The sequence below is a fragment of the Anas platyrhynchos genome, chromosome 2, assembly GCF_047663525.1.
Source record: "Anas platyrhynchos isolate ZD024472 breed Pekin duck chromosome 2, IASCAAS_PekinDuck_T2T, whole genome shotgun sequence".
Classification (NCBI taxonomy): domain Eukaryota; kingdom Metazoa; phylum Chordata; class Aves; order Anseriformes; family Anatidae; genus Anas; species Anas platyrhynchos.
The window spans coordinates 52,841,244-52,869,156 of record NC_092588.1 but is presented as its reverse complement, the minus strand read 5'-3'; the positions used below and the strand labels follow the sequence as shown (position 1 = coordinate 52,869,156).

Here is a 27,913-nt window from a genome sequence, read left to right as displayed (position 1 = left end):
GCCATGCTATATCCATGTATTCACATGATAGAAAATTGGCATTTGCTGCTGGGCAGTTTATACCAAAGCACTGCAGTTGATTTATGGTGATGTGCTGGAGAACAGTAACATGGCTTTGAATTGAACAGGAACACCATGTCACTAATGATGTATTCTGTTACTGAAATTCAAACAAATATTACCAGCTCTGAAAATTTCATTGTAAGTCTCAAAACAGTGGCTGAATTTCTTAAATCCCAAGCTTCTGGAATCCTGTCACGGTGTGACATATTCAGTTTTCATATTTTTAGAAATTATTTCCAATTCTTATATCATTGAATTGAAAAACACATAAATGCAATTTGCTTGTGAACATGAGAGCTTGAAAAACAACAGCACATGAAGAAATCCAACTCCCTTTGGAATAATATTTTGCTTTCTGGAGCATGGTAACTATTTGGAAACAGGAGGGAGAGCTCTGATCTTGAAGGAACTGACCCTGTGAGGTACCAGCATTGTAAAATCCCAAGGCCTTTTGAGCCTCACAAGAATCAGTGAGAGCTCAGCAGTGACTTGCAGAATCATTTTTGTGTATTGAAACAAACTAAGGCATAATTATTTCCCTGAAAGTTAGATCAGGCCCAGCCAACCTAAGACAAAAAGTTGTTTTTTTCTGGCAAGCATGAAGAATGAAAATAACAATGACCACTTTATCTCAGTCATTTAAACATGCTTTTAGGTTTCTGAGTTAGAATGCATAGCCGTTTTTCACACTGGTGTGCTTGCTGACCTGTCAATGAAGTACCCAATGATGGGGTTTCCTCCATCAACAGCCGGCTGTTTCCAGGAAACAATGACATAATCTTTGTTGGCATCTAAGCACTGCACATCCAGCGGTGCTCCAGGGGCTCCTGGGATTTCAGCATCAGCATCTGCAAGGATGGAGACACACATTTCCTAATGTGAACCACGGTTCTTTCACAATTAATCTTTAAGGACCAAACTCTCTTCTTTCTCAGCCAAAAAGTTATACTACTGGCTTCAAAAATCATTTGCTTTTATATTGGCAGTGTCTCTCCAGGTTTTGCTTTTCGCAACATTTACAAATGCTTAACATGTTACAACATAATGTAAATATAACAGATCTAGGCATTTTAAATAAATATTAGTATCGTGAGTTCTGATGAGGTAGCTGCCAGAGACACTGGCAAGACAAGTGAAAGCTTGGCAGACTCTCTATTTACCTCTTATTTTACTTAGATAAGGCTGACATTTTGCCTTGCCGCCAGGCAATAGCTCAATCAAAAGGATTCAGTTACTGAATACACAACACTGCAGTCTAAAAAGAAACACATTTTTCACTTTTGTGATTTCTGCCACATACCTCTAATAAATGGGGTAAATATTGCTACATATGGCTCCCCCACCAGATCTCATCTGACCCCACAGTGAGAGCTGTGAGGCAAAACCTCTTCTATTCAAATACTTTTTTCTGCTGTTGTTATTTTGTTTTGTTTTGTTTTCTTACAAGGTCATCCTGTAGAATTATCAACTTTGTTGAACTACTGTTTGCTGGATATGCAGACGCAGAACAAAGACCTCTGCTGAAGAAAATGCCAATCTGAACACGGTTCTGTTTCTAAAATGAATTAAATGTCTTAGCTTCACACATAGTACTTCATTGTTTGATTTTGATTAGATATGAGCTGAAAAGGTACCAAAACATTTTGAAGTTTAATGATATCACGTTGTGGAATATAACCTTTATATGGATGAGCATATTGTTCCTTTCAAGTGTTCATCACAAATATGAAATTATTGGTGTCAAAGGGCCTTGAATAACATCAGATTCTGGGCAAATTTTATCTAAAGCTTTAAATAGCAATGCACAGTGCTGGGCACTGGAGAATTACACTGTTTACACAGTCAGAGTTCAAATTGTGAGATGGAGTGATTTTCTTGTAGGGAAAAATAACCCTTGCAAGAAGATTATGTAGAAGACTTTCAAAGAAGAGAGGCTGTTTCTCTGCAGGAACAGCATCAGTTTATACAATTACATATAGCATTTTTCAGGCCCTGTTGTGAGCTACTACTAAAGAAGACCTGGCTTAAGACTTAAGTTGTACATACCTGAAGAAAAACAAAGTTTGGCTAACAAATATTATTCTTGCATTCCATCTAAAATGCAGACTTTTTAAAATGTTTGGTGCTTCAGAGCATTACAAGGTTTTGTATTACAATGTACGTCGTTTCCCATTTTTATGCTTTTGTCTTTCAGAAAAAAAAAAAAAAAAAAAAAAAAAGATATCTTCAATGATCTGCCTATGAGAGGTTTAATTGCCCATATCTCCTGCTTGACAAAACATGAGACACCACAATTTCTTTCCAAGACAGACTGGGAAATAGCTGGGACAATCAGCATTGCTCATCAGCCTCAGTGGGGCTGGGATTTCACCCTTGACGGCTCGCTGACAAATACTGACCTGTAGCCATGGCAGAAGAGTAACCCCTTCTCTCTAAGCCTGTCTACAGAGTTGTTATGAGCCTGATGGGCACCCCACTCACTTCCAGCAATACACATGGGTATTTCTATATGTGACACAGGACATCTATTTGTGCTTAAACAGCTATCTAAGAGTTTGGAGTAACCTGGCCACAAATTAGGAGGAGTGGTGAGAAACACACTAGCCAAAGGGGACCGTGGGGAGCATTTCAGTAGAAAATAATTAATCTAATTTGAATTTGACAAGCTCACCAGTTGGCTAGTAAGATACTCTTGTGAAAGGGGTAGCTGGTTCACTGTCAGGTCATACCTGCCTTGCTGGAAGTGCCAGAAGACGTAACAGGAACAAAATCATTTATTTATGTGGCAGCCCAATTTTAAGCAAGAAAACAAGAAATGATTCTCCTTGCTGCTTGGTCACAGACTCACATTTCAGTCCGCTTTTTCTTCAGGTGATGAAAACATCTGACCAGTCGTATTTTCTGAGCAGACTGTTACGTTATCTCACACAGCTTTGCTACAGTTGAGAAAGCAGTGACACTCCAAGCATGTTCTCAGAGCCAAAAATTTCCAGAGCCTTTTGAATTAGCATTACATGCTTCAGCTGCTTTTAGCAGCTGGGACAGATATAGACTCAGCACGTAACCTGATAGTCATGGATCTTCTTAAAGAAACATTTACTCTAATAGAAATTCAAGGAAGTTTTTAATGGTACAAGCAAATAACACCCAGAAAAACAACATTTAAATTCTTTGTTTAAATTATGGTGTCAGTTTTACTGCTTTATCTTACAGAATCACTGGGGAGCCCAGAACTGGAGCCAGCACTCCAGATGTGTCTTACCTGTGCTGAGTAGAAATGAAGGCTCACCTTTCTCCACCTGTTGGTGACCCTCTTCCTAATGCAGCCCAGGATGTCCCTAACTTTTGCCAGAAGGACATGTTGCTGGCTCCTCTTCACCCTGTGTTCCCCTAGATCCTTATGGCCTTTTCTGCAAAGCTGCTTTCCAGCCAGTCAGCCACCAGCACATACTGATGCATGAGGTTATTTTTCCCCAGGTGTACATGTAGATCTTTGTGTTTCCCTTTTATCATATTTTTTCTTTTTGTATTGTGCATTAGAGAGAACTCCTCAAATGGTGCATAAAAAATCTTGATCTAAACAATGTGGTTTAGCTAGCATGAGTTAGTTACAAAAATACATTTTTAAGTTGCATTATAGAGTTTTCCTCTTTATGTTTTACGTTTGGTACTTTTCACAGGCTGAAACTGAGAAAGAGTTGGGAATTTACATCAATAACCCAAATTTTTTCCTTGGAATGCCAGTGTGGTTTAGACGTTTTCTAGCATGTGACACCAAAGCTTGAGGTATGCATTCAATTTTTCCAAACATAAAAATTGGAAGCAACAATGCAGGAATACATTAATATAAAGTATTATCATAAATGAATTTACTTCATTTTATATAAAAATTACTATATTATGTATAAATATATATATCTTTTTATTGGACAAAAGCACCTAAAACAGAGACTGATTTTGCCAGCAGATTTTCCTCATTTCTGCAATGAGTTCAGTTTATAAACCAATATCCTACCTCGAACAAAGACATAACCACTGTACTCTTCGTAGTATTCTCCCATCACCACACGTAGAGTGTAAAGACCTTCATCTTCCTTGTTTGCATGAGTCAGTGTTAATGAAGCTCGCTCCCCAGTCCAGTGCATCTGGACCCATTTGGATGGTGTAATAAGAACACCTAGAAATTAGAGAATTTCATGATGAGAACTAGGCAAAAACATTAAAGGAATGCATTGAGAATACAGTGAATAGTTTGAAAAAGATTGGAAATGCATAAGAGACCATTCCTACTGTACAATTTTCTATGTTCAAAGACAATCATAAATTACAGCTAATTCTGCTCTCATGTCAGTTTTATCTTCATCTTCAAGGTTTACATTCAGAAAAGAACAGCTTTTTGTCAGCTATTGCACTACAGCTTTGTGTAATTACTTTTAAAATGTAATATGTAGGAAAAGCTATGCGGGCTATGTAGATGGGCCACAGAGATGTTAGAACTTTTAGTATTTAAATTTGTTTAAGAATGATAAAAGACATTTTCACAGCCCTTCCTCTGTTTTCTAACCGTGGTTTCAGTTCAGAATGCTAAATTTTGAAAAACTTTGAATTAAAAAGAGGAAATATTACTGCTTAGAAAACTGAGAAAATGTTGACCAAATCATGACATTCGCAGATGCTGAAAGAAGCAAAGATCTACATCAACGAGTGTAGCTCACCATTTCTGTACCATTCGATGTCTGGTTTGAAGCGCTTGATATCAGGACTGATGACAACTGTGCAGCCCAGACTCATCGTCTCGCCTTCCCTCCCAAAGGCTACATCAAACTTGTCGACAAAGCTGATTTCAAACCTGGAAGCATAGCCATGCGGGGTAACCCCAACTGTATAAGGGAAAAAAATATTTGCTGTTTTTACCTTTTCTTTCATTTTGAGATAAGAGTAGTTAGTGAAAGTACTCAACGATTATGAATACAAGCTCTGGTAAACTTTGAGGTATAAAAAGAAACAACATGTATTCAATAATTGTATTCAGAAGTAATTGTAGAGTCACATAATGCAAACACTATCACCAGGAATCAATTATTTCTCTATTCATATAACTCTAGTTTATTTTATCAGGGAAAAGCTCCTTCCGAATTTCATTCCAGAATTTCCAAAGTTTCAGACTGAGTGTTTTGTCATTTTATTATCATGCATATAACTTAAGCATTCTTCTATTTATGACTACTGATTTGTTCAGGTCAAGCTGATCTTTGCCTTAGATGTCTCTTTTCTTCCCCTGTTTAACTCCTTGCTCCATCTCAGGGCAGTCATGTCCACTCAGCATTCATTTTTAAACCCTAAGTCTTTTTGAAGGGAGCTCTCCACTCCCTCGGGCATTCGTGCAGCCTGTACCTGCTCCTGAATTTACCTTACCTGATACTGTAATTCCTGAATGATGCAGTATTCACAGAATACTGTATGTGCTTTATACCTGTACTACACATACATGGCACAGGTCCTTCCATCATTCTTTTGAAAAGAGCTCAGCTGATAAAAGCTAGGGTCACGTTTTCCTTTTCCACAATGCCCTATGCTGGTAGCTCGCAGTCTTCCTGTGTTCAATGCGTATATACAGATTGTCATCTTCCTTTTCCATCACCAAATGATAGATCCCAAGTGACATGAAAAACTTATGGCCTTTCATTTTGTAATAGTGTGTAATTGTATTTCTGTAATTTCAGAGCTTCAGTACATAAATGACATATCATATGCCTTTGCAGCATATCCCAACTTATCTGTGCTGCTAAAATAAAAGAAATGTCTGTGTGTCTCATCTGTCAAGCCTTCCATGCACAGGGTGCCTAGAGTACTCAGCACTCATTTTATGCTAGTGGATTTTCTTAACATTTCTGATCAAGAAAGTATGCACACTGTTGTAAATGACTTCAAAATGTGAGGGTCTCAGGTAAAACAAACTATGATTTTTATCTTGATACAGCCAACATATTCAGATTTGCTTCTGACAATTTGATTTTTTCTATGCCTTCTTGCACCACATGAAATCACATAGCAGACAAAAACTATTAAGTCAGCCAGTCTACTGAAGCACACACACCCTCTAGCTTTTTTCCAGGATACGTTTTACATATTGCAAGATATGAAGTGTCTCTCTCTTTGATGATTTTATTTCATGTTCAGGAGCAATATTAAAATGATGCTTCTTGTATAAGCAAGTAGCCATGCACCTAGAGGGTGAAGACATCGTCTCCTGCAGGTTAGGCTAAACGCTATCTGAAATTGGAGAGTTCAGTACCTTTGAAAGATGACTAGCTTTTTCCTAGCTTTTTCCTTCTTCTTCTTTTTTTTTTTTTTTAATATATATAATGTTACAAAATATTCTGCTTAGTCATTTGTCATCATGTCACAACTGTAAATGGATGTGTCAAACAAACATATATTGCAACTTACGGCTCAGAGGCATGGAAACTGTTCCAGCATGCAAAAGACTTGCATCAAGGTCTCCTTTGTACCCTAGATGCAAAAACAGAAAAAGAGCAAGTCCAGTCACTATCGCCAAGAGGTAAAAGGCCTCTGAGTTACAGAAATGAAATTGGTAACACACATTTTACAAACGAAAAAAACAAGGAAATATTTTGCAAACCTACTCTTTACCACAAGGGAAGCATAAGCTGAAATTTCTCCTTTAACATTCATAGCAGATGCCCGGTACTGAGCAGTGTCATCAAAATCACACCTAAAATTAGAGAAATTATTAGGTAGGGCACCCATTAATCCTTGGCATACCCGATCCTATGTTTTAAATAAACAAACAAACAAACAACAATAACAAAAACTCATAAATCAGGGTAAAACCTATAAATCAGTAAAAGTGTGGGAGATATATAGGACACTGGACTGGTTGTAGCCATTAAGCTTTTCTCAATATTAAAAATCCGTGTTTGAAAAAAATGTCTCTTTTCAAAAATTGCATGCAGATTTGAAATTGACAGTACAGCAGAAGTAGGAAAAAAAAGTCTGATAATATTTAAGTTATTTCTAATTTATTTTCTCCTGTGGAGAGATGCCTGATGCGGAAACTGTCGAAATGGTACTTATAAAATATTTTCAAAAGGCACCTAATAGTACCTAGATTGTCAAAACCAGATTGTTGCTGAAGGTTGAAGTAGCTGATTACATCTCAGGATTTCAGTGTTTTTTGACACAATTTGACTGAAAAAAATTCCCAATTGGAGGATGAATGCTGTTAAAGATCTTTTTTTTTTTTTTTTTGTGTGTGTGTGTATAAGTGAGGACTCCTCCATTCTGTTCCCCATTTCAGTAAGAATCAGGACCTTGCTATATTGAAAAAATGGTTAACTCGAATGTTGTTACCCTGAACTAGGTATTTCTCATATTTAACTGTACTCATGAAGGAGACAAATGGAAAAATAGTCACAAGTGTTCTATATGTTTCTGAGTCAACCATAAATAAAATAATAATGCAGATACTAATATTAAAGATAAATTACTCACTTAAGTAAATGGCATATACTCTGCTGAGGAAAACCAGAGCTGCTTCAACATTTAGCAGATACCATACATCTCAGATGTGTAAACTTGATATCTCTTATCTTTATATCCCCAAGAGATATGTTTATGCTTTGCAGGTCTCAGCCTACAGTAACATTTCATCTTAAGTTATTTGTTAAATTATCTAATATTCCCTTACGTGCTAATCTCCAGTGAGTGCAGCCCATATCGGTTTTCAATGGTATACTTGCCAGGGTGAGTTTGTACATCGATGGGCACATTGTTTTTGTACCTATGGAAAAGCAAAGAAACAATACATCACAAATGGAAGCATAATTATATATTTTAAAAGGTAAAATGCTTGGTGTTTGAAACATAAAGCTAATTTCTGCATGTTTCTCCTAGATAAAATATAGTTTATCTTGGGAAAGCATTATATATGTTTGGAAGCTCAACTTCTCTCTTTTTTTTTCCTGCCCCGGGTGAATTTTATTTTCTAGCTAAAGGAAAAATAGTCTTGAACATGATGAAAATAAGCTTATACTATCATGAACTTCAACTTGCTACTTCTTAAGGAATGGAAGATTCTCATGAGCAACATTTCATGGTTTTCTGAATGGCAAATAATACAAATTTTGTCACATTCTTACCTACTTTGGTAAGGTATTGTTTTGGTTTGCATTTTTGATGTAATTTTAATGCATATTAAAATGCATATTCACAGAAATGCCACGTAGGAAATTATCTTTAGTTTTATTTTTACTTGCATAATTAAGTTGGTGGAAACCACAAAGCAGATAGAGCTAAACTGGTAAAAAATTGTCTTGATCAGAAAGTTCATTGCAGTGATGCACCTGGCAAAAACTGTGTTATCAAAAAGCTTTTACAAGCGTATACTATGAGTATTTTCTTGATTCTCGTACTATGAGCATTACGATCAATAGTGGGAGTCAGGTAGGAAATTTTAGTGTTCAAAATTCCCAGTAAGGAGCTTGAAGGAATGAACCAGTACTGATCAGTAGTGAGCTGGCACTGCTGATTGCAGAATTTAAATGAATATTTATATGAGACTTGCAGAGGGACAATTTAGTGATTGATTCTTTCTCACCAATCGTCGCTAAAACAGTCATTCATCCTGGAAAATACATGGTGTAACTGCATAACTGTTCAAGTGAATCCTGTCTTGAGTGAGCAGTATGGAACAAGCTGGCAATAGGAGTCTAATAAAATGAAATACTGAATTGTATTAAGTACTTCTAGGTTTGATTTGAGGTTTATAAAGAAGAAGTGTTCCCTAGGAGAGTGTAATGCTTTAGTATAGTTTTCCCTGTGCTGTGTATATGAGGGAAGTGGGAATGTAAATGGTGATAGATAAAAATATCTTCATCTCACACTTTGATGTAGCCCAAACAAACCGTTCTCTACATAAATCATAGCAGATAGCCAGCCAAAGGGCTTTGCTTCTTCATTTCTGAATTTAAAAATCAGTTTCCCTCCCGGTTATCAGTCTGGAAAGGGAATTGGTCTGTTGCCAGTGGCATGTCCCACTTCACCAAAAGAGTCAGTAATAGCCAATTTTATTTTTACCAAGAATATTAGGAGTTTGCTATATATCAGGACTGAGCTATATCTGTAATAAATCTGAACACTGCCTTTCAGCACTTTTAGTGTTATACAATAACATATTTTTCCCTGACTACAAATATTTGGACACAGTAATACACTGGGATTTGTCCAAAGTGAGCAAGGATCATAAACCCTAATGCTTTTCATCCCAATCTTCCTCTCACTAAAATGTCTATGGAAAGGGACTTAATGCAGGACAGTACTCTCTACTCTGGGCTTCAGACATTTGCAGATCTTGAACTCATTACAGATCTCCTATTACATTATCTTGACCTACAGCCTGGGTCCACTAAGAGTAAATCCATTCACCACCACTCTTCACCTCATCTGCACAATGGTGTCCCCCTGGCTGGCAACATCTGGGCATCTTTATATTCCATATACCGTGTCAAATGGTTTAGAAAATAGAATAATGCTACTTGCTCCCAATGTTTTCCAGGGCATATGAAATCCTATGGAACAGGACTTGACTCTGCTCTCTAATTTTCCTCCAAAAGGCTGGGCATCCCTTGGATCCTGTTGGTAGCAAAGGTATTTCATGGCATGCAGTGCTGCGCAGAAATAAGTTTTAAATGAGTCAAGCCAGCACTGAGAAGACTTATTTTGTCTTCATTATCAGGGTATTAAACAATAATTGATTCAGTTTTCACTTATTTATATTAATCTATGGCAAGAATAGGACTTGTGTAAGAAAGACTACTTGTTATTTCTGGAAACGCAAATTCCAGAAGAGCCAAGTCATTAGTTAATGTTGGACTGCAACCTCCCACTGTCATTATGCACTGATAGTTTATGCTTTCTGCTACTGGTTTCAAATGTCCTGGGTTTTCCATATGCTTTTTCCAAGGGAGTCAGGACAGCTGCATCACATAGCAAGATTTTCTCTACAGAAAGTCCACAAAGCTTTATAATTTATCATGCACAGCATGAACAAGTCTTCATTGCTTATACAAAGAATGACTGTTTGGAATACACAACTGACATTTACTTAGAAATGCTGAATGAAAGCTGACAAATCCAGGTCAGAACTATTCCCTAATTTTGAGCAAAGACACCTGCTGCAATGGCTATGAACTCATCTTTTCCATTAGTAGCCCGTGGCAAACAGAAATCCCTTTGGAATTCAAATGTACTGTAAAATAATGCATTAACTTCCACCATCCACATTTAGCAAGTAGATGAAAGGCTGGTTCACAGTGAAAGCAAAATCAAATAACTAAAGGCTTGGTTTAAGTACATCCAGTTTTGGGAAGTAGAAGTAAAATACAAAATATGAGTATTACATCATGGTATAATAGATGCTTTACATTGGCTCCACCAATAAAATATCTATAGAACTAATTGCTAATTAATGCTTAATGCTGAACATGAGCTTTTTTTTTTTTCATTTTGTATATGCATTCATACATTCTATATACACAGTCTATAAGAATCTTTTAAATTAAAAAGTGAGTATCAAAACTCATTTTGTTTGAAAAAGTTGTTACCTATTACCTTAACAACTTGACTGTGTTTGTGTAGCATGAAAGAGTTAAGAAATATCAGCATAATAGATAGTGAGACTGTAAAGTTTCACAAGTCAGTGTTAATTAGGCTAAATTAAATTCCATTCAGGTTAAACCTTAATTCAAGTCAAATCAGACCTTCAGCTATGACTAAGAGTATATTTTGGTGTTCTTACAATAATGACTTGCAAAGACCATGTGTATAAAAAAACTCCAACAGACTCCAAAGATTTCGGGTTTGGATGATCCTAGATCTACCTGCAGCCTTTGATTTCAAATAATTATGATGTGTCTTCTATGAACGTCCTGCATATTGAGATTTAAGTTTTATGAAGATTCAGCAGTATAACTGCTCAGCAGCCAAGCAGGTAGTTCTTGTTAATGCTTTTGGTTAATGGCATTTATAGACTATACAGAAATACTTGGAAAACATTCTCTTAAGGATAGTACTGAAGATCTATGTATTTGTACTGTTGTTACACAAATTATTTCCCTTTTAGTATTTTGCTCTGTTCTTGTGCAATGACTTGAAATGTGTTTGTTATAAAAAGGGTGTCCTCTGTACCTGTATTTTTACCTATCTTGTATTTTTACTGAAAAAAATCCACGGTCACTGAGGTGAGTTTAGATGTTGTTTAAGTGGTGACTTTCAGTGATACAAACTTACCATGTAACACGGGGTTCTGGCCAGCCAGCCACCGTACAGCGAAATTTGACATTTTGCTTTTCCCAGACAGTGTGAGAACGAGGCTCAATAATAAACTCAGGAGGATGTAAAAGTTTATCTTGATTCAGCTTTTTGTGGAATGCCTGAGTTTCTTCTAGCTGGAAAAGAAACAATTCATCATCGGTTTCTGCAGTTATAAGTGCAAACTATTAATTCTCAAAAGCATTTTTGTATTTATTAAAAGTAGTAAAATAGTATGGAAACTTCATTCTAAAATCCAGCTATGCACTTAATGCACTTATCTCACTTGGACATGGAAAACAATGTTTTCATCTTCAAGAGGTTCTCCTTCCAAAATAGTTAGATTTGGTTTTCCTATTTTTTTCCTCTTAAAATGATCACAGGTAAAATAATTTTCCACATTTAAGTTTTTTTTGTTTGTTTGTTTGTTTTTTGGTGTACATGGTGAATGGTGAAATAGACCTGAAACTTAGATGTCTTCTTTACTCTTCTAATGCAAAATCATGTATGCCTACAGCATCTCTGACAGATGTGCTCTCAAACCTTTCCTGCTGAGGGTAATCTTTCACCCTCCCAGGGTAACTGTTTCAACTGCTTGACTATTCACAGAGCTGGAAAAAAGGCTATTAATATACTATAAATCCCGCTTTCTGCAAATTAAACTTTCTGCCCTAACTTTCATGTATATGGAGAATTACAGCTCCCTGTATTAAGGCTATTAAAAGAAGACAGCTTTTATAATCCTCTCAATCTTTAATAACATGTGCAATACCAATATTGCCTACATTTGTTGTTTCTCACTTCTGAATATGTTCTACTTGTCCTCGACATTCATTAAATGCTAAGTGTTCATTATCAGGGGTCTAACAGTTTCCAACATAATTAAGTTACTGTCTCCTATGTTTTAATAAAAATACTTTTGTTAATACATTCAAGAAGGACATTTGTTTTTATACAACAGAATCCTGATTTTGACTGACATTTTATTATAAATATTGTAACTTCCAGATCCTTCAGTACCTCTACCTAGACAGGCATTCCCCACTTTACTCTTTTATGTGTAGTAATTTCCATTTGTTATCAAATTTCAACTTCACTATTTCTCAATTTTTCAAGATGATTTTGCATTTTTAACCTTGTTCTTCAAAGTGTTTACACCCTTTCCAACCTCATCTCATGAGGATATTTTAGAAGCATACTGCCAATTCTTCCGCTCAGAACATTAATAAATCAGCTAAACAAAACTGATTTTCTTTTGATATTCTCCCAGTCTGGTCATAATGTATTTGTAAATACCCTCCAAATATTGTTTATTAACAATTTTCACAACAATATCAAAGCTATATAAAATAGTTCCAGATGCTTTGATGGCTGCCTCCATCATTTACAGATTGTGATTAAAACCGGGGGGGTAAACACTTTGGACAAGCTTGTTCCCAGGCCATAAAATGCCAGATTAAACCCATCACTTTCTTATCAGCAAGTGCTGCCTAGAGGCTGCCTTGTGGTTCAGGTAAGGGATGTTGCAACATTCAAATAGGTGTGGGCGCAAAAAAAAAAAAAAAAAGAGAATTCCCCTGCTCCATTAGCCCTCCCTGTCTCCTAGCATTACTGCAGAGTTCCTGGTGCCTCTTTTCTTATCCACCTGACACCAAGATAACAAGACTTTAAGTCACTGAAAATACATTAATTGCAAATACTTTGGTCTTTACTGCCATTATTGAGATTGCCCATGGTGTAAATCAGGGCTCTGATGTGTGAAGCACTTGAACAACAAACAAAGAAGACCCATGCAGTTTACAGCTTTGTGTCCATCTCTGTTCTTTTACCGTTTTCTTCAGGGCCACACGTTCAGCAGACTCCCGGATCGCTACTTTCCTTGATTTTTTTTCATGATGTTCCTCTTCAGAAGATGACTTGGCCACTTTGCTGACACTAACTCCTTCACCGGTTGCAAAAAGGTTCCTCCTGGCAACATATGCAGCACTCTCTTTAATTCTTTCTTCTTCTGTGTCTGTGATCCCACTGACGCCCACTTCACTGAAAGAAGGTGTAATAAATAGAATGCCATTGGAAAATTCTGAGAACATATTCCACTTATATTTTCTATCAAGTTAGCCAACCACAGTGGATGTAAAATGTCCAAAAGCCTTTCATAACACATTTCCGCTTTGAGGACCATTATCTCTGTAACCATCACATGTATTCAAAGCAGAAACTTCACTGTCTGAAGTTGTAGCTATTTTCAGTGTCTCTCTGTATAATCACATCATGTACACTTTCCACTTGACATCTATCCTGCTGTGGTCCTGTATCTCCATTGCTATAGTGATGAGTGTCAAGCACATCCACAGATCTGCTAGGCTTAAGTATCAGTTAGAGCATTTGTAGCAACAATACCAAAGGGACAGGGAATAAATGTAGCTGTATTTTGCATATATTTTGTATATTTGTGATTTATACAAAAACTGAACATCACTGCATATCACACAAGGTCTCTTTGTTAAGAGAGAATTCAATCCTTCAATGTGTGGTTGATCTTCCATGTATTTTCTTAGAATCATAAAATGGCTTGGGTTGGAAGGGACCTTAAAGATCATCTAGTCATAGGCAGGGATGCCACCCACTAAATCAGGTAGGCCAAGGCCCAATCCAGCTTGGCCCTGAGCACCTTAGGGCATCCACAACCTGTCTGGGTAGCCTGTTCCAGTGCCTCACTACCCTTACAGTGAGTAACTTCCTCCTAATTTCTAATCTAATTCTACTTTCTTTTAGTTTAAGACCATTCCCTGTCTTTATCTACCTGAGTAAAGAATCCTTCTCCATCCTTTTTATAAGTCCCTTTTAACTATAGTAAAACTGCAGTAAGGTCTCCCCACAGAATCACAGAATCACAGAATTTCTAGGTTGGAAGAGACCTCAAGATCATCGAGTCCAACCTCTAACCTAACACAAACAGTCCCCACTAAACCATATCCTTAAGCTCTACATCTAAACATCTTTTAAAGACTTCCAGGGACGGTGACTCCCCAGAGCCTTCTGTTTTTCAGGCTGAATAGCCCAAGCTCTCTCAGCCTGTCTTCATAGGAGAGGTGCTTCAGCCCTCTGATCATCCTCATGGCCCTCCTCTGGACCTGCTCTAACAGGTCCATTTCCCTCTTGTGCTGGGGGCCCCAGACCTGGATGCAGGACTCCAAGTAGGGCCTCAAGTAGCTCAGGATGCAGTTGGCTTCTGGGCTGCAAGCACACATTGCTGGCTCTTGTCAAGCCTTTCATCCACCAGAATCCCCAAGTCCTTCTCTGCAGGGCTGCTCTCAACGAGTTCTCCTCACAGCCTGTGCTCATGCCCGAGATTGCCCCAACCCAGGTGCAGCACCTTGCTCTTCGACGTGCTGAACCTCATTAGGTTCACATGGGCCCACTTTTCTAGTTTGTCCAGGTCCCTGTGGATGGCATCCCTTCCTTCTGCTGTATCACCTGCACCACTCAGCTTGGTGTCATCTGCAAACTTGCTGATGGTGCACTTGATCCTGCTGTCTGTGTCACTGATAAAGATACTAAACAGCACCAGGCCCAGGACAGACCCCTGAGGGACACCACACGTCACTGGCCTCCACCTGGACATGAAGCCACTGAGCACCACTCTCTGGGTGCACCTTCAGCCAATTCCTTATCCACTGAATGGGCCACCCTTCAAATTCATTCCTCTCCAGTTTGGAGATGTCATGTGGGACCGTGTCAAAGGTCTTACAGAAGTCCTTTCTTCACAAAGATAGTCTTCACAAAAACAATTAAGGATTTCCTTGAAGTATCTCCTTCAGGATTTCTACAAAACAGGATGCAAAGTGGTACTCTCAATGGATTCTATCCTATTTTGAGAGGCATATGTGGAAGTACGAGTGCAGTCATATTGTTTTGGCACTGTCAGGACATTATAGTTCCTATAGTAGTGCATACATAATGAGAATTCCTTGACCTAATTAGAAGCATTGATATCCTTTTGCTGAGTTCAGTTACTTTAGATTAACATTAGATGACATAATGAAAAGAGGCTCTGAGTAAGTACTAGTTAAGTGCCATCTTGCAAACACTATAAAGTAGCCTCTTATTTCCAGAAGGCACTCAAACACAACCTCATTGTTTTATCATAAAACAACACTGCTACAAATCAAAATATTTTTCTCTGTTTTCTCTAAGATTGCTAATATTATGCATTTGATAGGACATCTCATCACTCAGGAAAATACGGATTCAAGCCCATAACTAACCATCCAACTCCTAATCTTTGGAGTATGATGTCAGTTCACTGAGATGCAAGACAATCAAACAGTATCAAATATGATGTAAACATAATTACTCATAAAAATTCCTCAAAAGGCTAAAAATGTACTTAAAAGCTTCAAGCTTTGACTTCCCTCCTGTTCATACTCTGCCTTGAACTTTCTGAGTCTCAGGCTGCTTTAACAGGATGATCCTTAAAAGTATCAATGGGATGATACCCTTCACTTGTATGTATCAGCTCCCCACACAAATATCATCTAAGCTTCAGAGATACCACAGAGATTTCTAAAGACGTCTTTGAAAACTCAGTTTAATGCATATGAACGTAGCTATCTACATTTAGTTTAAATGAATCAGTGACATTTTCTTTCAAAGGCAAGCTGACATTATTTTCTCCTTGATTACAGTGGTTAAGCAACTTCACAATATGGACCCAATCCTCAAGGCATAAAGCATCATCTGGAAGCTCATGAATATCCTCAGTTTAATACAGGACTCAGCCTAACTGTCTGCAGCAGTGGTCCCTAGATGCTTTTGATCAACAGTATTAAATATTTAGATTCATTAATCGTTTTTTCCTGTTATAATCTTCTGAGATCAAAGAGAAACAAGTCCCCTGAAATGATGCATGTATCAGAAGCAGCACAGAGTACCATTTAAGAATTGATTCTGCAGCCAAGTCTTGGAGGTTTCAATAGAAAATACTTTTCAAACAGAAACAAGAGAATCAACCTTCAAATGGCACACATAAACAATTATTTAAAGAGTATCTGTCATCTGCAGTCCTTTGGCTTCGACTTACTAGTGGCTGCAAAGAGTCCCATGAGAGATATCCAGTATCTTTAGCACCTATGGTGTTAAATCTAGGTCCAGATATTTTTATTATCTGGAATACTGGCTGTGTCTCCCTAATTTTATCTTGCAAAGATTAGGCTAGGTGCTTAAGGGGAAGAATTATGAGCTGAATAATCTGAGTGAAAAAAAGTTTATACAGCAGAATCCAAGGGTCTGAAATAGAATCAAATCATGGAAAGGGTGACACTGTGCTGAAGGTCATCCAGCAGCATGGGCAACAGCTCCGATGGACACACAGAGAGCTGACCTTTATAAATAACTATTCCTTGTAAAAGCTATCTGCCTATGGGAAGCCACACATCAGTTTCACAAGGGGAATTTGGGAATGACATCTAACATGCACATGATTCGATAGGCTTCAGCTGTTATCTTTCAAACAAAAATAAGTATCTGACAGGAATGTGGCATGCAACTTCTGCAGCCTTGGCATGCACTGATGAACGTGATGCCAACAGAAAAAAGACTAAAACAGGCACTCTGAAATGCTTCATGCCATGTTGAGTTGGGCACCCTAACATGACTCATATGACTTTTTTTTTTTATACTTTTAAACTAATTACAAAAGATCTGTTTGGGTCATTTCAGTGGCACAAGAGCACAGAAAACTTTCTGAGTCACCATGCGCAAAAAGTGATACTGATACCAACAACAGTAAGAAGATGAAGAATAGTAACTATGATGTAAAAATCTGTCAGTGTGCTTTAGTGTGGTATCCCAAAGCATCAGACAGACACAACTCAGTGACGCAACACACAATCACAGTGAATTAGATATTACAGTATTCACTGAACAAAAAGTGAAATGAAGGGAAAAAAAAAAAAAAAGAGAAAAAAAAAAAAAAAAAGCCATGATTTGTTAAGATAACAGGAGTCTGTATAAAATCTAAAATAATTGTCCAGGAGTGCAGGCCATCAGTTAGGATTTCCAGCTATTGACCAACACTATAAATTTTACTTTTGTAGACTCTAGACACAATAAAAAAGGAGCATATTTGTGTTTAAGGACATGGGAGACAGATGGCAGAAACACTGGGTAAAGCACATAGGTAGTGCGAAACCTTGAAAATATGTTACTGCAAGCTTTGTGTGAGACGTATTTATGTATTTCTATCACAGCAGATACAGCTGGAACTCCAAAGAAATCCTTTAAAAATGCAAGAGTGTGCATTTCTGAAGGTTGGTGGGGTCAAAGAGCAGTGAATCTGGCACATAAATCTATAAGGGGTGAGTAAATATTACTCCAGGATAGTGGAAGGGGAGGAATAAAAACCAAAACTGCTGGTCTCATCACAAAAGAAGAATGCTCAGAAGGCAAAAGCAGTGATGTCTCCCAATGACAAGGTGGAACTCAGTCTCACATGAAGGCAGAAGTGACATTTTTTCCTGAGTGCTGACCAAGCAGCAGGCACAAGTGCACTGACTCCCAAAAAGAGCTTAGATGTGCCCCATGAAAGATGTGTTGGGCAGAAGAAAGCCAAGTTGGAGAAAAGTTTCTCTTCAGCTGCAGGTGGGCAAGAAATTTTTCTCCCAGGCTCCCATCATAAGTCTGCTTTCCACACCACACCCTGGTATGGATCAACCTGAACAAATGGCTACACCTGACCTGTTGCAGACTCCTAATAAAATCAACATGCCATACCCAGAAAAGGGCAAGGGAGCCTCCTTGCTTGTGTGGTTTCTGGCTTCCACACAAAGTTCACATTCAGCTTTACTGAGGACAGTGCTGCAGTAAAACGTATTACATCAGTAGTAACCATGCAATAAATACCACCAACACGTGAGATCAGTATGAATCATTATGATGGATTTGAGAAATTACTTGGTTTCATTCCAGGTTTTCTCTGTGCCAAGACAAAACATTAGCACATTGGTTCATTGTTTCTACGGTTAATGTGTGGTAGGGGACATTGGATTACAAGCCTTTAAACCACAAGAGTAAGCTAAATTATGCGGACAACATGTTTGTCCAGTTCCCAGTAAGCAGTGTTATAATTATATCATAGTTTCATAGAAAGTGGCCCTGGTGACGTGCTTGAAACAAAGACCAGACACCCGGATTCATTTGTCCTGGTTCTGGATGACTGACCTCCATGATGGACTTTCTGCCAGTCAGTTAACTTCTCTTGGTCTTTTTATCACCCATATGAAGTGCAAACAATCACCTTGAGATCCAGGAGTGTAAAAAAAAGATTAACAGATTTCTTATTTTATAATTAGCTAATAAAATGACAGACGTAAGGTACCATAAAAAAAGGAAAATGGACATACCGTCCTGTGAATATAGGCACTGAGTAGTCTATGGCTTCATTTTCTTTGTCCTCAGATATCAAATTCTGTTTTGCTCTTTTTGCTTTGGGACTCATCTTATAGGATTGATCTTCAATCATTAAATTGGAATCTTTCAGTCTGCAATAAAAATCATATTGTTAAAATCAGGGGAAAAAAGCTGTTAAGAAACACTCCAACATAATATTAAAGTACTACACATTTTTGCTCTCTGTTTGGTAAGAAAGAAAATATTGTCTTTAATAACCATGGCTTCAGAGTTATTAAACACATAACTAAACGCACTTTTGACAAAGGGACCATTACAAATATAACACTGATGCCCCTTGATATTAAATCTAAATACAGAGAATAAACAATATACCTGCATATTTAATTGCTTGGTTTGAGACTTGGAGAGTTTATATACATAGTTTTGGTAGGTCTTGAAGTCACTGAGACCACCAAGTAATTCTAGAGATCGTGTCTGAACTGATGACCTCTACTTTCCCCAGATTTATAGTTCCCAAATTGTGTGATCCCCAAACAAAATATTGTCAGTCGGCAAATACATTCAAAGTCATGATGCTTTTAAGTCTTTTTAGAGAAATTTAGAGAAATTACGGGGCAGTGAATTGTCCGGTAACTGCTGTTTCCATTCCCACTGGCCTCCCACATCACCCCAAACTATTGAAAGCACAGATATGAGTGAAGTAAAATCATTTCACATTGCTCAGATAAGTGCAGAGTGAGTGGGAAGAAAGAAAAGCAAACCAAAAGAATGACTTCTGGAAAACCTGGGAAAGACTCCCCAGCTAGAGGGGAGGACTTCTGACGAGTACAAAGCATATTTGAGGCAGTCGTATTTGGGTTTACATTTAACATGGTTACAAATAATATTAACAGAACTCCAAATACCTCCCTCCTTTTCTCCAAATACAATACTCCATCCTAAGCTGCCAGATTTATATCTTAGAGATGGAATATCCCCATTAGGCCTCAGACTTTTACAAATCCCTGAATTGCCTATTCATCTCTGTCTCAGCATTGCCAAGGGAAATCATAGATGAACCTGCTTTTGGACTGGAGCTTTGTTTGCATGGCACAAGACAGAGGAGCAGAATTAAGGCCACTGTTTCTCAGCAAGGCTCTTGAGTCCAGACCTGGACCATTCTCACAGGGCTAACCTGCTTCCAGTCCCTGGGGTAAGGCTGGTAGGCTAATAACCAAACCTCGTAGCAGCACTGGGCCCCTGAGAATGTAAAGCATGTAGAACATAACATTGAAGATAAATTCTTCGCTGCCCCAGACAGCTGGGGAGGGACTCCAAAGGAGGCAGACACAGCTCTAGGGAGAGAAATCCAAGCAGAAATCACTTGGGAACAGCCCAGACAGAGTAAAGAAAAAGGTCGCCCCCCTCCTGGGTTTGACAACGATATGGTACAACCACTATGGCCAACCACAAATGCATGGAGGAAACTCATTGTCAAATAAATTGTGGGAAAAAGCAAAGCCAAAGGGTTTTTTTTGTTGTTTGTTTTTTTGTTTTGTTTTGTTTTGTTTTGTTTTTAATGAACTGTGATCTGTAGGGAGCTGCAGTCCTTTACTTATTGGGTGACCTTTATAGCTGTCCTATTTCAAGATGGGGCAAACCTGGAATTGTGAATCTGTCATCAGATTGCCTGGAGGCTTTAGGCTGAACCCTTTAGGAGACCACTTGGCTCCTGATCATTTGAGAAAAATCACAGTATCTTTTGGACTTTAGTTTAAATGTCAATAAGTTTTGATTTTCATGAAAGTACACAAAATATGGTGAAAATCTAAGCTCATTTTCTTTCAGAGTTGTTACATCCAAACCTGCTCATTGTTCATAAAGCAGAATTTGGCTATCTTATCAGTTTGGTTTTCAGTTCAGGTCTAGATTGTACACCTATATAGAGAATCAACAGGCAGTATGCATAGCAGTTCCCATCACCTTCTGCCAGGTCTTTTGTTGAGATCTCCCCTGCATGTTTTTTTCTTTCTTAGGCTCTGTTTGTTGTTGTTGCTTGTTTGTTTGTTTTTAATCAAACACTGCAAGTGGCTGAAGCTGAATAACTCATCTTCATTTTTTCTGCCTACTACAGCTGGCATTAATTAAAATATGCCCCCAAAATCCTTCAGATTAATGCCAGAGATCTCCACCACAGCCTGAGAAACTGGGCTGGAATTAGGACTTTCTCAGAGGTATGATGAATAGGATAAAAATACCATACATGAACAGCAGATTCCCAGTAACTCCAGAGTTTTCTAAGCTGCATGTCTCTTGATCAAGGCACCTTCCACTGCAGACACTTGATTATTTTCTGGATTAGTATTCCTGGGTCCTTCATATTATTGCATGTTTTGGCTGGCATAGTGAACAGTCCTCGTGTGTATGTGCTCAGGACCAGAAAAGCACCTTTCTGGATATTTTTTCCTTTCTTCTTCCTCGGCTTGAAGGGGTAGCTGCAGTGAGAGTCTTTGTGCTGTCTTCTAAGAGCAAGAGCTGCCTCCAGGTACTTTGTGATGGTACATACCACTCCGCTATCAAAGCCACAGGTGGTAGCTGCAAACCAAGTAACTGAATATCCATGTTGGTCCTGTAGTTGTCTGCTGGATTCAGGCTCTCTGACATGACACTGACCAATTTGCTTCAGTCATTTGCTCTTCCAACAACTTGATATGGACTAAGCAAGACCCCTCTGAGCAGTGTTACACTGAGTAATGTCAAAGGTGCTTTTAGGCCTGTTTTCTACTACAACAATAGTCAAGAACAGATTTATATATTTTTTAAGTTCATATAGAGAAATACTTTCCCTGATAAATCTTTTTGGTTTCAAGCAAAGATCTGGGGATGTCATGAGTGAGAGGCTGAAATCATTGCTGTAGCAATATAGGTAAATGGCACTTTTTTTTTTTGAGCCTGTTTTAAATTGTGAAATTATATATATATATATTTGCTGCTTACCTGCTTCTCTGTGTGAAGAATAGTGGAAAAAATGTTCCTTATGTTCCTTGTTCATTCTCTGCAGATCTTTCATTATTTTATACATTGAAGTTACATGCTTATGTTTACCACCTTCCCAAGGTAAGAGCCCCAATTCCTACACCTTCTCTAGGTATCCTCCCACTACTGTTCTTGTTGATCTCTGATCTTTTCCTGGTTACTTCTTAGGATGGGATGGTAGGAACTGAACCCAGTATTTCAGCTACAAGCATACCTTGGATTAACACACTGACAGAATATGCTGTCTGTTTTGTTCTCACTTTCTCCCACAGCTGTTCCTAAGTTTCTAATTGGTTTGTGTCCACATCAGAGAACCCAGCTGGTGTTTTCAGAGGAGTATCCAGAGTAACTCCAAAATCTTTCAGAACTGGAGTGCATAAACCAAAAGCTGAGATGAATAAATTTGAAATGGTAGAAAATGTTTCTCCTTTCCAAACCCTCCTTATGTTAGTATCTACTCAGGATGAGCTGTATGGAGTCTAGTGGAAATGCTTATTCAAATGGCCCCTTTGCATGTGAAAACAAATTGGTCATTACTTCTATCATGAGGTTTGATTCTGTTTTCCTTCCTTGTTATTACTGTTTCTTCCTGTGCAATACAAAAACCAAACCCTGCCTTACAACTATTATTTAGGTAGCCTAAGGGAAGACTCCGCTTTCTTGAACCAGATTCTAAAATCTTGCCCTTTATTTTAAAGTGTTCCAACCTTTTACCTGATATGTGGAACAGAATCTCCCCAGAGGAGAAGGAGCAGGATATCAGTGCTCTCTAGTTTCGCAGGGAGGAACAGTACCATGACCTTTTAGCAGCTTTCAGCCTCATTTGATCTGCCCAGCTAGCATACATATATTTTTTTCCAGGTCAGATGCTATCTGTACTGCCTTATCAAGGTTGGTGACCCAAGCTTAGTGTCCTCATTTCTTGATAAGTTTTCAGCATGTTAAAATATCAATGCCAACATTTTCTTAGTTTCTCAGTAGAGTCACTGAATTTATGGAATGAAATGGGAGCTGCATGACTGTAAATGCTAAAGACACAGGTATTGTCCTGCACAGCCTCTAACAGTGCTCCCTCTAGCCCACCAGAGGAACTAAATACAACACTGTACAGGGCCTGTGAAACTCACAGAGGGGTTTTTTTGGTGTATTATTCCCATATATATTCTCATATCTTCAAGATATGAATATACTTCAGTATGTTGGCACTGCCCTTGTTTCTGCACCTGAAGGTACAAGCTACCCACCCTGCACAAAATGATCCTGAGCCCAGTGGAGGTAGAAATGTTTCTTAGGAGTGGACCACAACATCCTATTTCACAGTTATTCCACCCCAGCATGAAAAGGCGTTGGTAAGCGCATTTACACCATTAGTAAATCATGTACCTTGTCCTTAGCATGCTTCTTTAAATGTTTCTCTCTTTCACTTAATTCCACCAGCAGAAAGGTATACACCATATACATGTGGTATACACCATAGCTGCAGCAGAGGAGCTCCATTAGCCAAAAGGAATCTCTCAAGGTGTAGTTACAGCAGGAAAAAAATAAATAGAAGGTTTTTCGGCTTTTCATAAGAAAGCTCTTTAAAAACAGCTTCTAAAATTGAGAAGCACTCTTTGGTGACTAAATTCATTTTAAGTTGCTGACAGATTTGTCATGGGCTCAGGCAATATTGCTGGCAATAATCATGCTGTTCCCCTCACACAGCTTCCACAAGTTTTTTTAAAGGGGAATTGTTTCCACATGGCAAGTTGCATTAAATCAATTTCCATGCTTGGCTGTGATGTTTGGAAGCCTTCTCCTTAACCCTCACCTATAATAAACCAAAGGATGAGCAGTGCCAGCAGGGAGGTCAAGATCATGGTCTTCTCATGTTTCTTAAAGTGTAATATTTATTCAGCCCTATCCCGTTCCCAGTTACGTTGCCCTATCCTGTTCCCAGTTACGTTATTGCTCAGAAGAGCATTCACTCTTACTATCTGGCACTTGCATTAATTGCAAGTTTGGTGGCAGATAACCACTCTGTGACACAATTACCTTTGCTTGGGATTATCTGATGCTCTCAGCCAGGAAAATTACACATGGAAAAGCAATGGAAATTTGAACAAAGAGCTTCCAAAGAAAGAAAGAAAGAAAGAAGAAAAATGAAGATGAAGAAGAGGTAAGGGACTTAAACCAGCACTCCAATTTGACAGCTACAAGATTTGTCAGACCTGACTCAGCTTCTCAGAAGCACATGGAGAAGCCATGGAAGAAGGCTGATGCCTAGCTCTGCTGTGGGAGTGGACAGCAAAACAACATAGGGGGCACACAAACCCCACTGCACACCCCTGCAGGACAGGACAGGGAGGAGGACGGGTGGCCACTACTACAGCTTTGGGACAGAGCTGCCAGCGTGCAGCTGGGCCTGCAGGCCCATCAGGACCCATGGGGTAGCAGCAGGCCTCACTCCTCCTGGCTCGGTGCAGGGCTTGGTGTGAAGTGGCAGCCTTTGCATGATGAGACTTGCTTTCTTTTATGAGCCCAGGATTTTACAGCTTTGGCAAGTGGTTACCAACAGAGCTGAAAGCCTTCGCACTTGCTCTGAGTTTTGCCAGCTTTCATTTCTCTCCTCTTCTTCAAGCTGTCATGGGTTTGAAGGAAGCTTGAAATGCAAAGAACAGACAGCCCGTCTCCAAATGGAAGCTTTTTTGTCACTGCAGCTCCTTCAAGCTGTCCATATTTTCCACTCAAGCGAGTCTCCAACATCAGAGAACTGGGATCAAGTTAAGGTCTTGCAGGTTACCCAGCCCCAAGTCCTTTGCCAGTGCTTTCCTGTGATAAATTCCTCACATTGCACTACCTGCATATCAACATTGCCTCTTTATAGACACTCATTTCTGTGAAGTGGCTACAGGAAGGGTTGAGACACATTTTGCAGGAATAGTAAAGTTTAGCAGAAGTTACTTCAGATAAAAATAAGAGGTATCTTGAATATAAGCTCAGTATTTGAATTGTATATTTTTCCTCTTGGGCTTAGCAAGGTTTATCCTCAAAACAATATATCCTCAAAACATAAAATGTTTTAAATATATTAAACATAAATGTAGACGTGATACTAAAATCCAGTGATATGCAATAATCAACTGTTGCTTGAACAATTTAATCTGATTTTGGATTCGTGTGCACATTCAGGTTTCAAGCAACCACCGGTGCTCCAGGTCACCTAGATGCAGCATTTGGATTCAAGGCCTTTTGAACTTTTTGAAAATTTAAAGTGTTTGAAGCGTTCATTTTTTTCTGTTACACCATTTCTTTCATAATGATGAAATCAGAACATCTTTGATTTGCCCAATTTCTTTTAGCAACGCTTTTTGTCTCCTCATTATCTCTTGAAGTGTTTTGGGCTTTCAGGGGAAAATAGCATGAACTTGGGGAAAATTACTTTAAATTGGACTACAATTAACAATATAGTCATGGTATCCTTCTACTTGTACCACTTGCAAATTGCAACAAAATGGCCACAAAGCAGTTGCTTCTGAAACTAAATAAATACCAACGTTGAGGATATATTAACCATTAAATTACATTAAACATTGCCATTCAGAACCATATTCTCCTGTGTATTAAATTTCATTCAAGAACGGTTTAAATTGGTCAATCTAATCTCCCAAGTCCTTGTCTCCCATAGCAGCACTGAGTTGCTCCAATACAAAGACAGGATCACAGAGAGACATTGCAGCAGAGACATTCTTATCTCTGGTTGCCAGGATAGTATGAGGTCTGTTGGCAACTCTTGTACTACAGAGTAGCTTGCAAATAGCAACAAATATACTGTTTCAAAACAAAAGCTATTATGACTATTATTATTAAAACATATAGGAAATCTAGAAATGTTTTAAGCTCTCTCCCAGTACAATTTCAGTACATTAAACAATTCAGTTTCCTGTAGTATTGCTTTGCTGACATTAGAGTTCTTGGTGAGAAGACTCGTGTTTCAGAAGAAACATCTGACAAACCTGTGTCACTGAAGAGATTGTAAATGAAGCTAGGCAGCAATTATTTTTACAACCATTTTTATTTTTTTGTAACTTCAGTGTTCCCATTTACTGGAATATTCAAAGTTTTCTATGAGAATAGGGAGGCTTTGGGTTAGGGTGAGCAGCAACACATAGCTGCGTCACTACAGTGCAGGAGCCATTTGGGATACCTCCCCCTACCCAACACTCTCTAGAAACATAGTCCCATCACCTCCAGTCTTCATCAGCAGATTACAAATGAGACTCTTTTGCTACTCCATTCGGCGATTGATTATTTACACAACGGAAATGGTTTCAACAGGAAAGATAGGATATAATCTAGCCCAAGACAGTCAGGCGCTCCAGTCATTCATTTGGGCTCTAATTACCTGAGGTTCAAATTCATGAACAAACTCTAGCAAATAGAGACATGACCCTGAACTTCCTGAAAGCCAAGTGGCAGCCAGAAGGCTGCAATTGTAAGGCCTTATTTATTATGGTACAGTAGCCTTTCCTTCAGTGGCTTTGGCCAGGAGTCCATCTTTATCCAAAATCCCTGGAGGCCATTTAGTTTTCAGAATTCAAGTTTTCCGGTGAACAAGCCATGATTGGTTCTGCTAGTAATACTCTAATTTTATATTAACATAATGGAGAGCAGATGTTTTGGTCTATAATTTGTTTGTTATTTCCTCCACTGCTAACAACTGATCTAATCTTACTTTAATGCTCCCCTAATTTCTGTTAATTTCTGAGATACATTAAAATAATGTGAGGCTATGGTATCTAAAACATTCTGCTAATGCATTGATTGAGCAATATTTACTTTCATAAACAAAAAAATAATGGTACTCTTTGAAAATAGTATGCCTCAACCTGTTTCCACAGTGAAATGTTCAGTTTCTTGAACAATTTGAACAATTCTTGTTCAAGTTCACTCAGCACAAAAATGAAACATTTATTCCAAGGAATAATGATATATGGGCATGTCAGCTCAAACTTAGGAGAACAGCTCCAAGTTCTTTTACTGCTCCAATGTGGCCAAGTAAGAGCCAGCCTCAACCCAAAAGCTATCTCAACAATGCAGATTAACTTCAGTTCTCCTAGTATGGCAAAAACATCGGGTGGCTCATGCCCAGCCAGTTTGGAGAATGAAGGTACAACTCGTATCTGTCATCATTCAGCCACGTCAGCGTTGCAAGTGTTGTTCTCATGCCAATCCAACCACCACATATGAGTTAGCCCAGCAAACTAAGCTGACCAGAGTTCTTCCTAGTCTCAAAGCCAAGGAAAAACTCCAGGTCTGGAAAATATGTTAACGCAAGTTACAGAACTTGTTTGTGTTGAAGAACTCGAGAGTTTTACCATTAATTTCAATAAGAGACAGTTAGACATTTTTGTTCTGGAATACTGTTTCAAACGTAGATGTACTTTTTGCCTTACCCAAGACTGTAGGATTCAGATCCCAGCCTGTAGGCTGCAGCCAGCTTGTTGATTGATTCAGATCCATGACTATAGGCAGCTGAGCTCTTGCTGAGGGCTTCAGAGTCAAGACTATACGCAGCAGATCTTTTACTTTGTGCAGCAGAGTGATCATAGGCTGTAGATCCATAGCTGTAGGCTGCTGACTCAAGGTCATAGGCTGAAGAGCCACGGCTGTATGCTGCTGAAGACTCAAGGCTGAAGTCTGCTGCGGAGGCATGGCGATAGGCTGCAGAACCCCTAGCATAAGCTGTAGATCCTTGAGCATAGACAGCAGATTTGCTTTTGGTTTCTTTTTGGTACTGGCTTACAGTTGACTGCAGTGCTTTATGGCGATATGCTCGGTCATAATGGTCATGGTGTCTTTGATAGAATGGTAAAGACATCATGAGTGCCTTCTAATTTTGTTTTTGCTGCACTCTTCTGAATGTAGATATAACAGGACTGTCTGAAAAAGATCAAACATAAAGACTCACACCAAAGAAACTTAAGAGCTAACATACAATTAGTAAAGAACAAACTTATATGAAAGTTAAACCTTTAAAAAATAAATGTAATAAATTTAGGGCTATCATTTATGATGTTTCTTGGACTTTAAGGTAGGCTCATATTTAAGT

The 27,913-nt window shown here is 38.5% G+C and overlaps 1 protein-coding gene across 6 annotated transcripts in view; it reads right to left on the bottom strand.

Annotated features, from left to right (window-relative positions):
* The window catches only part of MYOM1 (myomesin 1), a 78,853-nt gene that overhangs the window by 47,474 nt on the left and 3,466 nt on the right, over positions 1–27,913 (bottom strand). For all 6 annotated transcript variants that reach the window (XM_027451992.3, XM_038174639.2, XM_038174638.2 and 3 more), the window contains exons 2-11: positions 27,258–27,744; positions 18,798–18,935; positions 13,224–13,434; positions 11,374–11,531; positions 7,775–7,867; positions 6,711–6,799; positions 6,514–6,576; positions 4,779–4,943; positions 4,079–4,240; positions 770–911 (exon numbers count right to left, since the gene is read on the bottom strand). In XM_027451992.3, coding sequence (XP_027307793.1) covers positions 770–911; positions 4,079–4,240; positions 4,779–4,943; positions 6,514–6,576; positions 6,711–6,799; positions 7,775–7,867; positions 11,374–11,531; positions 13,224–13,434; positions 18,798–18,935; positions 27,258–27,685 — 1,649 coding nt within the window. In that variant the 5' untranslated portion in view covers positions 27,686–27,744. The remainder of the gene's footprint in view (positions 1–769; positions 912–4,078; positions 4,241–4,778; positions 4,944–6,513; positions 6,577–6,710; positions 6,800–7,774; positions 7,868–11,373; positions 11,532–13,223; positions 13,435–18,797; positions 18,936–27,257; positions 27,745–27,913) is intronic.